The 13567-nt window shown below is 35.5% G+C and overlaps 1 protein-coding gene across 1 annotated transcript in view; it reads right to left on the bottom strand.

Annotated features, from left to right (window-relative positions):
* The window catches only part of GRIK2 (glutamate ionotropic receptor kainate type subunit 2), a 432031-nt gene extending 425722 nt beyond the window's left edge, over window positions 1-6309 (bottom strand). The window contains exon 1 of the mRNA XM_090280821.1: window positions 6279-6309. Within this exon, the coding sequence (XP_090136947.1) occupies window positions 6279-6309 (31 nt within the window). The remainder of the gene's footprint in view (window positions 1-6278) is intronic.
* Between the last annotated feature and the right edge of the window lie 7258 nt (window positions 6310-13567).

Genomic DNA, 13567 nt, shown 5'->3' with positions numbered 1-13567 from the left:
CTTTCCCCCCTCCCCCTGCCTCCTGGTCACTGTCAGTCTATTCATTTCTTACATGCCTCTGGTTCTATTTTTTTATTATATCTTTACTGAAATTCTTACTCACTAGGTTTCTGAAATTCTCTAAAAATTCCACTAGTAACCAAGGAAAATACATCACTAACATTTTCTCAAATAGATGCTATGCTTCCCAACCTCAGACCAATTTTTGTAGTTACATTTTCTTTGAAATAAAAAGTGCTTTTTATTGTGTGGCACAAGCTCTATCTATTTCAAGTTGTGATACAATAAGTCTATCAAATAGATATTACCTGTATATAAAATCAAGGAAGACAAATGTCTTTCTTATTCTCTCTCTCCAGTATCAGTTACACGTTAAATACTAAATAACAGTTTAATAAGAGTACTTAATATCTGAAAGAAAATTCAACTTTCTCATGCTAATAAAATGAATTACTGGTAAAGCTGGAACAATAAGCTTTTTTCCAGTATTTGTTTCCACATTTTAATGTTGCCTCCATTACATTATTAAGTCTCAAATAATCTTTTCCTTTTCAAGGTATCTTTAAAAAAGTAATGAGTTACTGCTCATTACAATAGCCAGGATTTGTAAGGAGCCCATATGTTCAGCAGTAGATGAGTGGACAAAAAATCTGTGGTACATTTATGCAATGGAATAACACTTGCAGTAAAGAAGAAGGAAGTCTTACCCTTTGCAACAGCATCGATAGACCTGGAGAGCACTATGCTAAGTGAAATAAGCCAGTCAAAGAAAGATAAGTACCATATGATTTCACTCATATGTGGAATCTCATGAACATAATAAACTAACAAGTTACATACAGACTCATAAAAAAGCAATGAGTCATTAAAGTTAAAAATATAACCTATTATGATTATTAGAAATTGTGAACTGTTTTTTTAAGTATATTTTATTGATTATGTTGTTATAGTATCGCAATTTCTTTTTCCCATTTGCTCCCTTCTGCCCAGTACCCCCCTTCCCTCCAGCAGTCCCATGCTCCTTAGTTCATGTCCATGGGTTGTGCATATAAGTTCTTTGGCTTCACCCTTTCCTATATTATTCATAACTTTCTTATGTCTATTTTGTACTGACCAATTATGCTTCTTAATCCTTACACTATTTCTCCATTTCTCCCTCTTCCCCCTCCCAGCTGATAACCTTCCAAACGATCCCCATATCTAAGATTCTGTTCCTATTCTGGTTTGCTTAGTTGGATTTTGTTTTTATTTTTTAGATTCAGTTGATAGTTGTAAGTTTGTTTTCATTTTAATGTTCATAGTTTTGATATTCTTTTTCTTAAGTAAGTCCCTTTGACATTTCATATAATAATAGCTTGGTGATGATGAGTTCCTCAAGCTTTACCTTGTCTGGGAAGCACTTTGTCTGCCCTTCAATTCTAAATGATAGCTTTGCTAGAGTAATCTTGGTTGTAAGTCTTTGCTTTTCATCACCTGAATACTTCTTGCTATTCCCTTCTTGCCTGCAAAGTTTCTTTTGAGAAATCAGCTGACAGTCTTATAGGCACCCCTTTGTAGGTAACTCTCTGCTTTTCTCTTGCTGCTTTTAAGATTCTCTCTTTATCTTTCACCTTTGGCAATTTAATTATGATACTTCTTGGTGTGGTCCTTTTTGGGTCTAGCTTGTTTGGAACTCTCTGTGCTTCCTGGTCTTGTATGTCTATTTCCTTGGCCAAATCTGGGGAGTTTTCCTTCATTATTTTCTCACATAAGTTTTCCATTTCTTGCTCTTCCTCTTCTCCTTCAGGCACCCCTATGGTTCAGATGCTTACACATTTAAAGTTGTCCTGGAGGTTCCTAAGCCTCTCCTCATTATTTTTCAATTCTTGTTTCCTCATTCTGTACTGGTTGACTCTTTTTTTTTGTTGTTTTGTTTTTTGTTTTTCTTGCTTATGTTCCAAATCATTGATTTAAACCCCAGTTTCCTTCCCTTCACCACTGGTTCTGTGTGGATTTTCCTTCATTTCATTTGGCATAGCTTTTACTTCTTCCCTTATGCATTTGCCATACTTAAGGATATCTGTCAAGCCTGTGAGCATCTTTATCACCAGTGTTTTGAACTTTGCATTTGTTAGGTTGGCTATCTCCTTGTTTGTTAGGTTGGCTATCTCCTCATCACTTAGTTCTCCCACTGGAACCTTGACCCATTCCCTCTTTTGGGCCATACTTCTTTGTCTTCTCATCTTGACAGGCTTGTGTTTGTTTGCCTCTTTGTCTTAGGTAGAGCTGTTGCACCTGTTATGTTGTTAGGGGCGGAGCCTTAGGGGTTCGTCAGTACAGGGCAACCTGTTTCACCATATTGTGGCACTGTATGTGGGAGAGGGGTCTGAGAGGGAACAATGCTGCTTGCTCAGCACTCACTCCTTTTCCAGGCACTTCTCCCACTTCTGTATGGGACTGGCACCTCTCCAGCTGTTGATCTGGCCATTGTTCCCAAGGTGGGTGGGTCTGCAGATGTTTCAGGACCATGGGGGCCCTTTAAACAAGCAGACTCTGCTGAGGACTGGCAGTTTCTTCCTCTGCCCTAACCTCCACTGGTTTTCACAGCCAGAAGCAGTGAGGCTTTATTTTCCCCAGCGCTATGCAGTCTCGTCTGGTGCTGGGAGTGCTCCCCAGGTGTCCCTCCTGACTTTTTAATATCTGTGACTGTGCTTTCCACTGGCCTGCCGCTGCAACTGTTGTTGCTGCTGCTGCCACCACACTGCGTCCTCTCTGCCCTAGCTCCGCCCCTCCTACCTGTCTGGATGAGTATTTCTACTTTATATCTTCATTTGTTGGACTTCCATGCAGCTCAGTTTTCTGGAACTTCTGGTTGTCTCTAGTTTTGAGGTAGTTGTATTCCATCTAAGTTGTGGAGGGAGATATCTAGGCCGCCATCTTGGCCGTAAGTCTGAACTTTGTTAATGTATTATCCAACACCTAACATTTTACAATTTTATTCTTACATATCTTCTTTTTTTTCCCTTGACAGTTGGTTCATATAAGGTAAGTATATTCAAATATAAGTATGTTTTTCATTGGGGAAGTATTTTAATTTTAGAGTGATACTTACAGAACATTGTAACTAAAAATTTTGAAACTTTTTCCAGTAGCATAAGAAAGGAATCCCGCCAACGTGACATTACAACTACAGTAACATATAAAGCTGTCATCTATATAAAAACTAAACCTTGCTCATTTGGAAGCAAAAATATGAAAAAGTATACTTTAATATTACTTGGAGTCATCCTTGGCAGCATAAACTATAACACCTAATTTTATTAGATTGTAAATGGCTCAATATGAGCTCCCACTCACCCCACTAAAATTTGTTGACTGCTTTTTATATGCAAAGCACTATTCTAGGCTCTATAAGAATAAAAATGAGCTCTGTAGCTTTAGTTTACAAATCTAAAAATGTCGATAAAATCCCTGTCCTGCCTAGCTCATGCAATGCTTGGAAGAGTCAAATGAGCAGGAAAAGAACTCTGTAAAATACAAATAATATAAATCATTATACCCATCTTAATTATTATGACCCATATTATTAGATGGATAAGTGGTAATAGAAAATACAATAAAAATAAACAATTAAAAATAATTACAATAACAGATTTTCAAAGATCCAAATGTGTAAAGCAGCAAGGCCTTCAGTAGAGTGAGGGAGATCTTTATAAAGGAAGTTTCTTCCATTTCCACAATCACCTCTGCCATCTCGTGTCTGGACAGGAAGTTGTGTATTGGTGGTTTACTTTCCCCAAGTCTCTTCCTATTAATCCATGGTCCTACTGCCAGGCCACGTCACCACTAAGGTCTTCACAGTCTCTTGTCAATACCTCCAAACACTCTTAGGATTCCAGAAAAATAGTTTAAAATTTTTAAATGGAAAAATTTCAGCCTTATCTGCAACTGCTCAGTTTCCCTGACTTTCCACTCCAACTGAACTCCTATAGCAACAATTGCTTATATCATTAAGTTGGTAATTTATTTTTATTTGTTCCAGCAAAGATTTATTGTGGCTCACTTGGCAATTAATCATGCAATGTAATTCCCTGTGGCATCTATTCTGTTGTTGTAACAAACTGTTATGTATATTTTCTTTTCATTTATCCAGTTTTAGTTAGTTAGGTCTCCTAGTCACATACTAATTGCCATTAGCAACTGACACCATATTTTAATCTGCTCTCCACACCCACAATTCCAGAGTCATGCCTATGGTTTTGCTTCAACATACAATTTTATTAGTGGACAATTCTATAAAGCACAGTCCTTCCTACCAAAAAGATAATACAAATCCTGTCTATAAAAAGCAAAAAATATGTAAGAAATTAGCAACTCTGCCCTGTACCTCCCAGATTCGTCTTTAATACTGAAGGATTTATTCACTCGATTGTTGGAGAGATTTTCTACTGGGCTTCCCAGGAATTGCCTCTGCTGAAGGTTCCTGCCCCCAAAACACACCTCCTTCTCAAGGAAGACCACACCCAAAAACTCATCAGTGCCCAGGAACAAGGACCCAACTTCTTCACCCAAACAAAATCCTTTTTTTGTGATTCCACTGTGGCCAAACCTCTCCCTTTGCCTAGTCTGAGTTCTTTCTGTTTTCTCTATAAAACTAACTGCACACTAATATACTTTCTCCTTCCTAAGGAATTCAACATCAAACCCAAAATATGAAATAAACACACAAAAAAACAACACAAAATCAAACATGTTTCCCTTTCCATTTTCCTCCCAAGAACTCTCTGCTAAATTTAATGCTCAATGAAGGTCATTTATCTATGTCTGTTTTACAGTTATCCCCCCTCCCACACACACACACCATGCATTATTGTTAATCTATTTCTCATATTTTAATAAGTATCTCTTGTGTACCTTTCTTATCAAAATCAGCCTTAAAACATTTTTAAAGTATATGAAAAGGAAGGATAGTTTTGAGAGAAGAAAAGGAAAGAAAAATGCTACAGAAATTCAAGAAAGGGATATGTTATGTTTGGGTACAGTCATTAGAAAAAAATTCAAATAGTTGAATTTGAAATGGAACTTAAAATAGGTGTTAGAAATAGAGATAAATAGATTATATATATAAGGAGGAAAGCAGTAGATAAGCCTTTAAAGTTGGTGGACCTCATGATATGAACTAGACTATACAGATGATCTCTAGAACTTATGCATATTCTAGCTGCAAGTCTGTACCATTTAACAGCATCCCCTAAGTCCCCTTTCCCCTGGTAACCATCATCCTATCTTCTGTTTCTACAGGTGCTAATTTTTCAGATTCCACACATTAGTAATATCATATAGTATTTGTCTTTCTCTGTCTGGCTTATCTCAGTATAATGCCCTCAAATTTCATCCACGTTGTTGTATATGGCAAGACTGACCTCTCATTACACACAAATATGGCTGCTTTGTTTATCTGAAAACACCTTTGTGGCTTTTGATATGCAATATAATGATCTCTATGGTTTCTGATCCCTTTTCTAACCTCATCTTGTATCACACCCTAATCCTTTCCCTACTGCATACCTGAACCTTCTTTCTCTCCAGCCACTCTGAACTCTTGTGCTTATAGCTCTTGGTGCCACTGCTTTCTCTGGTTTTCAGGTTTTTACATATACAGCTTTATCTACTCAGATTTTCTTTTGCTTTTAATTTATACTTTATATACTTCTTTTATCAATGGCATGATCATTTTTTAATTTCCTCATTGTTTATTAGCTTCAAAGCTGTGTCTATTTCTATTGTAATTAACCTTATATTCTAAGTTGCATTCATATTTTACCCTAACAAAATAGAAGGTTAACAGTGACCACAGGGGAGTGGGGAAGGAGGAGAAGAGGGGGAAAAAGGGGAAGGGTCTACTTGAGGAACGAATGTAAATGATGCATGGACATGAACAACATGGTGGGGAATGACTGTGGGAGATGGGGGAGATGGATGAAAAAGGGAGAGCAATGGGGGAAAGACAGGACAACTGTAATAGAACAACAATAAAAAATGGAAAAATTAAAACAAGTCAAGAATAAAAAAAAAAACAGAAGGTTAAGAACACTTGGACTCTCCTCTCTGACACAAAGATCAGAGAATGCTTGTGCACCAATTTTCCTCAGACACTCTCATATTCCATCTTGTGTTTTATTTCCATTTTCATTTTAGCTGCCACGCAGTTATCTTTAGAGCTATCAATTATTTACATTTGCCTATATATTTACCAATTATCTGTTCACCATTGATCATGATGTCTCATATTTTAATACCTGGTTTCAACTTCTTCTTCATGAAGTGCATCCTTTAGTAGTTCAGAAAGTATCTATGCATAGTAACCTCTGCAGTGTTTGATTGCTTGAAATGTCTATTTTAGCCTCAATTTTTATCATTAATTTATCAATTAAAATTTAGGATTCTAGTCTGAAAATTATTTCTTCCCAGCATTTTGAAGATATCATTCTTTTATAGGCCCAGGTGTTGCTTTTAAAATCATTGTTGTCCATTAATTATAGTTTGTTTTTGTTCACATCTATAAAAAGATTTACTTTTATGAAATCTGCTCAGAACTCACTGTGATTTTCAGTCTGAGGATTCATATATTTCATTAATTCGAGAAATTTTTCAGTTACAAGCTCTATAAATATCACCTCTTCCCCAGTCTCAGGCCCTTCTGGAAATCCTTTTTCCAGTGGATAGATGGATAGAAAAATAAATTCTGTCATTTTATTCTCTGTATGTCTTAATTATTATTCCATACATTCTCTTTTTCACTTGTGTTACATTTGGAGAATTTTCTCCAGATCTTTTTTACTTAGGGATAAAAAATTTAAAGAAAAAAAATAATTTTGTATATATTTATCCTTTATCTTGTCTTATTTTTAAATTTTAATATCTGTAATTTTTATTTCTAGAAGTGTTACTTTATTTTTCAACTTTGCTTATTGATTTTCTGTTTTGTCCTTTTTTTAACTCTATTTCTCCTTGAGTCTCTATTTTAAATATATTAATCTCTTCATAAATGCTAGAATTATCCTCAACACTGGATGCAACAGTGAATAAAACAAAGCAATTCTTGTCATCATTGAGTTTCTATGCACGTTATGATCTTTTTCAGATTCTTACCTCACATTCTCAGGGACGCTGACTCTCCTATTTGTTGTGATTTCTAACTCTCACTCAATGTGGATGACTTGTAATGGTTGGATGTCAGGTAGGACTCAGGCTGAGAGGGGATATTTTACTCTATGGGACTCTGTTAGCTGGGTTGGAAGTAGTGCTCAGAGCACTTTTGCATTGCATTTGGTCCTGCCAGATGTCCAGAGGATTTCACTGTCCTAAGGTCAACTTTTATATTAGAGATCGCTGTATCATGAAGAGAGTAAACTTTGTATATGATACCCTGCATGGAACAAGTTTTCAGTTTAGACTTCTTACAGAAACATAAACATGTTTTTGGTTTTGTTTTGTTTTCCATTTAGAGCCTTGAGCAGAGTATGCCTTTTACTTATTTCTATGATCCTACAAGTAAAGATTTTAGTTCCTGTTCCATGGAAGACCCAGCCCATCCTGTATTTAGCTGCATATAGAGGTTGCAGTTTCAGATTCATGCTCTGTTTTGACCTGCTGTTTTCTATTCCTGAGTGTAAGTTAAAGTCCAAGTGCCATGATGTAAGTAGGCTTAGCTTCAAGACTAAGGTCCCACAACACAACCATAAAATCCTGCACTACATCATCACAGCAACTTGCATTGTTCCTGCTTTGGCTCTACTCTTACTCTCCCCCCTGATTTTAATTTTTAATTAAAAAAACAAGACCCTTTCTATTGTTTGAAAGTTATTCATGACTTTTTGCTTGTAGAAGGCAAAAACTTATCTTAGCTTGGTCCACTACCTGTCCGGATTTGGTCATTTACATTCTGCCTGGAGGACCTTATTTACTAGGTCTCAACACCAAACATCAATGTGTTCTTTCAGCAAGTACAGTGTTCTATAATATACCTTATTACATTGTGTTTGTCTCTTTATTTTTATTGTATCCCTTCAGAGTATGAGTTGCTTGAGATTAGGGTATGTCTTTTATTCATTATTATTTGTGTCACAGTAATAGGAATATTATAGACACTATTTGTTGAGTGATTAAATGAATAAAGTATTAATTTATTTTAGAATAATGAACTAGCAGACTCACATTCTTACACATTCACCATATATGCACATATATTTACATATATAAAAACATATATATATATATGATTTTGACCTTTTAAAGTTAATTTTTTTAAATTGCTGTGGAATTTAAATAAACATATAGCTTCAGAACCAACATTTTATTTCAAAAAGGAAATAGAAATTGTTGGGCAACTTTCTGAGATTCAAAGATCTTACTAATTTATTAATGTTGATCATTTTTGGAATATCTCAATTTTTTTAGATTATAGTCATGATTGAGGATTATCAGATTATTCTAAACTTGTTCAATCGTTTATGTAACTGAGAGGTAAGTACTTGTGCTGAGTATTCCTCTACTTCACTTTTCATATAAAAGAGGTCCTTACTCAAAGCTTAGAAAAATGAGAAATGCTAGTTTACCCATGACAATCCACTTTCATGTAGTAACATCCCCATCTACTGGAATTTCAGCATGTAACCAAAAGTCAAGTGTCATAATCTTACATTTTTGCAACTTCTGACCAATGTTAATGTTTGTAAATAATTATTGCATTAGACAGTTGTAAATTCCTTATACATGATTCATAGTGTTGGTTCTTTCTCTTTGTGTCTTCTAGGTAACATTGCTATAAATTTAGATGATTATGCTTATTTTAAATTTTTGATGCTATATCCTTTGAAAATATTATAAACTTTAAATATCAGTGGAGTATTGATGCAGTATTGATGCTAATTTATTTGACAAAGAGAAATAACTCCTCTCTTCAACTTTGATTTTCTAGATTTTGTTTCTCGAGCAGATTTTCCTATCTCCAAACTTCTTATAGAATTTTGAAAATCTTAGTTTCCTGAGGTAGGCAGCACAACAGACTTCATTAGTATCCTTATGAAAAAAAAAGGTTCTGCAAAATTATATTAAACTAGATCATTTTTAATTGAAAACTTGAGAAGTATGGGTTGCTTTAAGGAAAAACCTCCCTCTAAAAAAAAATCTATCAATGCAGAAAACAGTTTGAATTATGTGTGAGTAGATGGAAAAAAACAACCGAGAGGAGGAAGTTCTATTTATTTTAATATTACTTTTAAGTGGTCTGCTTTGCATCACTAGGCCCAAAAGAGCAAAACTAATTACTACAAATAAGGTAGAATAAAATATCATTCTACCTTATAAATACAAATTTATGTCAAATACTACAATATTTAAATTTTATTCTTGAAGAGAAAATTTGAAAACTAGCACATGCATACAAAGCAAGATCCATTTATCATTGTATTTATACATATAATAACATCAATGGCAGCCATCATGCCAATAGTCAATGACAGATGGTTTGTGATATAAAAAAATCTAGTTATATAAATCTATATCATATAAAATATGCCATATTGAAAAGATTTTGCTCATATTAAAGCTACTTCTAATTTTCTCTGCCAGAGTAAGCAATTTATTAGGCAGCATGTTTGATGAGAGCAATTAAATTCCCATCTTTCATGGACAAGACATACAACTTCAAACAAAATCACCAAATGAAATGAAAAAATACAAAATTTCCAGTTGCATAAGTTTTCACTAAACTAGTTTTTTCTGTTCCCAGCTGGCAAAACAGAACAATGGGTTACTTTATGATAACACCATTCTACATGTAATGCATACAAGTAAACATCCAATAGAAAAATAATCATAGATTATTTTCATTGCTATAGAGATCCTTGAAAGATATCTAGCATACAACTGGTATACATCATAGTTCAGAAGAGGAAGCTAATGTCTAGAGGGCAAATGATCTGTACAAGGATCTCTAAGTTGTAACTATAAGCAATGCACTTAGGCAATCTTAAATAATAGGGACTTATGATATAGCTATAATGGACTAAAGCAGAATCAAAGAAAATAAATTTTAAATCATCAAGATCCATGTAGTTCTCATCTTGTTGCTCCAACAGCAGTAATAGGAGAAGTTTGTGCATTTTCTTGACTTGAAGCACCTTTATTAACATGGCGTAGATATTCACTAAATCATGACTTCTTTCAGTGTCTGTTTTCACTAATTCCTTTTCTCTACCAACAAAGCTACCCTTTTATCTATATATTATTTTCTTTCCTCAATCAGCTTCTTCTTAAACATTGACTAAACATTTGCTTAATTAGAGCTTCTTTATATCATAACGTCTGCTTACTTACGTTTCCTCATGTCTTGTCTCTGACACACGACCTTCCTACCATGTTCCCATTGCTCTTGCCTGATTGTATCTTTTTTCCATAGTTCAAGTTTCCAAGAGACAAAGCCTGATTTACGTGGTTGATCCCTACTGATTGAGAGAACAGGTTTTCCACACCAGGCCATTCACAGGTCTCTACACACTATTGTGTTTACTGGCTACGGACAGAGGAGAAGTTAGAAAAGGGGGTGAGTAACATGGACATCACATGGTTTTCCTGCTCTAGAAAAATAGCATGGAAGCTTCTATTTGTCAGGAACTGTACAAGAAGTGTCCACTATATATAAATGACATCTCCCATTCCCCTTGGGTATATAGTCCACACACTTCACAAACTTAAATGCATATTATGCTCTATGTTATAACCTACTTTTTAAATTTCAATATAAATTTGCTCATGTTATTCCTGCTGTCATATCAATCTTTCAATCCCCATCTCAGCTTTCCCAGTTGAAATTTTACCACATATTTGGAGCCTATTCTTAAATGCAAATTTCCTAAGGAAGCACCTTATTCCCCTTAGCATTTTACTTTTATTTTTTATGCTGCTTATCATAATTTCTCTTATACTGTAGATATTTGTGTGCATCATCTCCTAACTTAGATTTTAATTTTTTGAAGGTATAGAGTGCTTTTATCTCCTCTTTAATTTAAATAGGACCCAGCCCAATGATGTATGTTTAGTGTTCAGTAAATTCTTACAGAATAAATTAAATCAGTATTCAATAAATATTTATTACACATCTAATATATACTAGCCACTACTCTAAGCTGTGGGGATACAGCAGTAAACAAATAAGGCAAAAATCACTACTCTCTGAGAAATTGCATTTTATTGGGGGAGAAAATAAGCAAATAGGTAAGTAAACACATAGTATAAAAGAGGGTGGTTCTTCTTATGGAGAAAAATAAAGCAAGGAAGAAAATCTTGGCGTGCTAGGAACTGGATGATATTTTTTATAGAATAGCCAGGAAAGCCCTCTCTGAAAAGGTGACATTTGTGCACAGATCAAGAAGGGGGACATTGCGAAGGAACTATATGCATATAGCTGATTGAAGAGCATCCAGATAGAGGAAACAGCAAAGTGAAAACATCCAGAGGCAGAAGCATGTCTGACATGTACAAGAAAGAGTAAAGAGGTCTTGGAAGCTGAGGGACGGAGGTCAGGGTGGGAAGTGGGTTTCAGGTAGGACCTCATAAGCAGTCTAAGACTTTTGGTTCTTTCTAGCAAAGGAGTGCTGTGATTCTACTTACACTTTAGAAGAATCACTTTGTGTGTTTAGAAGACACTAAATACAGACAAGAATAGGTGCAGGGGGAGCCACCTACAATAATCAAAGAGGGAGATAGAGTGGCTTGGATCAGGAACATAGTGATTGAGATGGTATGAAGTTGTCAGATTCAGATACATAGGAAGTTCTCACTTAACATTGTCAACAGGTTCTCAGACTTTAAATGAAATGACATATGACAAAATCAGTTTTACCACAGACTAATTAATATAAATGAGAATTAGGTTCCTATGGCTTCTCATCAATGTTATATAACATTACAACATTGAAAGAAATGACATTATTCAAGGACCTGCTGAAATTTGAAGGTAAAGTTGATGGCTTTGGCTGACAGATCACATGTGGAATGTAAGGGGAAAAAAAGATTTAAAAATAACTTCCAAATTTTGGGCCTCTGCAACTGGAAGGATGGAGGTGCTATTTGCTTAATCTAGGATGACTTTTTTTTTTTTAAACCCAGCTTGGTGAGGGTATAAAATCAAAGGTTCAGTTTAAAATGCCATTTGGGAAATTTGGTGTAAGAATCTGCATTTCAGAGGAGAGAGCCAGAAATCGAGATATGAATTTGAAAGGGATCAGAATATAGATAGTATAAAGTCACAAGGATTAGATAAATTCACTTGAGAAAAGCATATAGACATGAAGAAGTATAAGGACTGAGCCCTGGGCCTTCCAAAACATAGGGGAGAGCATTCATTTAATTTAATCCTATGCATCATACTCACTTCTTTCTGAAGTCCTATTTTACAGATGAGAAAAACGAAGCACATAAAGGTTAGCTGCCTACAGTCACACACTAGAAAATGGCAGGCACACTAATTCAAATCCCCTGTGATCTGACTTCAGAATTGCCCTTAGTAATTGTTTGTACATATTTTGTATCTCAATGAATATAATCCATATGTTGCCTGATGCGTAGTAACTATTCAATAAATATTCACTGAATTTGAATATAAAACACCAGCAACAATTTCATTCCTAAATCTAGAAATAAGCCTTCATCACACAGCTTTTAGGCAGTTGAGGAAAGCATCTGTGAAGCCAAGAGGAATTTTCATGTGAGGAAGGTAGAAAGACCAATAGTGTAATTTAGGCCACTTAGAGTGGCCACAGCTGTTTCTGTCCCCTCTGGTTAAGTCTAAGATTACCATGCAAAACCACAAGCCTCTGGAGCTCTCCAAAGGCACACCAGATACTTAACATCCATTTCCTTGTTCAAAGGCCCCATATGTGGGACTCTGATTAGCTGTTTTGGCATCAGCACACTAGCCAATTCAGGCTGGTTGCTTTCTGGCTTGTCATGTTCTATAATAAAGTAAACCAGAGAATGAAATTAAATGAAATGTCAGTTCAGTGCCAAAACTATTCTGATCTTTCCATTTTAGTAAACAATATAGAAAATATACGGGCATAGTTCAGCTTTAACCTGGTGCTGCAGAAGTTTCCTGGGATACCTTCAGTAACACATGGAAGGTATATTTCAGTTTTTCCAAGTACACTGGCTTTTGTATTAGCCAAGAAAAGAGGGAAAGAAGACTAGTATTATAAAAAATGAACCAGCGCCTCCCTGGTTCTAGTGAAATTCACTTTGGATATAAAATATAGCCAGTGGTTACTGGTGTATTGGTGTGTCCTCCTGGATCAAGACTCACAGGTCCCAGTCTTTGCTTAGGGGGCAGCTGAGGTGAAGAATTGGGTTTTGAGGTGTCACCCATCCACACTACATGAATGGGTTGTCAGCTGCACCAAACTACGCAGCAAGTCACATTTGTAATCAAGACTCAGAGCTTTTACAAGTGTCCCGACTCTGCGTTTCCCCCACCCCTGAACACACACACACAGCAGATTTTTGTCCTTTCATCAGATTAATGGTAGCT

The sequence above is a fragment of the Furipterus horrens genome, unplaced genomic scaffold (assembly GCF_987537825.1).
Source record: "Furipterus horrens unplaced genomic scaffold, mFurHor1.1.pri manual_scaffold_6, whole genome shotgun sequence".
NCBI lineage: Eukaryota > Metazoa > Chordata > Mammalia > Chiroptera > Furipteridae > Furipterus > Furipterus horrens.
The sequence above is the reverse complement of the archived record's forward strand: the minus strand, read 5'-3'. Positions and strand labels throughout refer to the sequence as shown.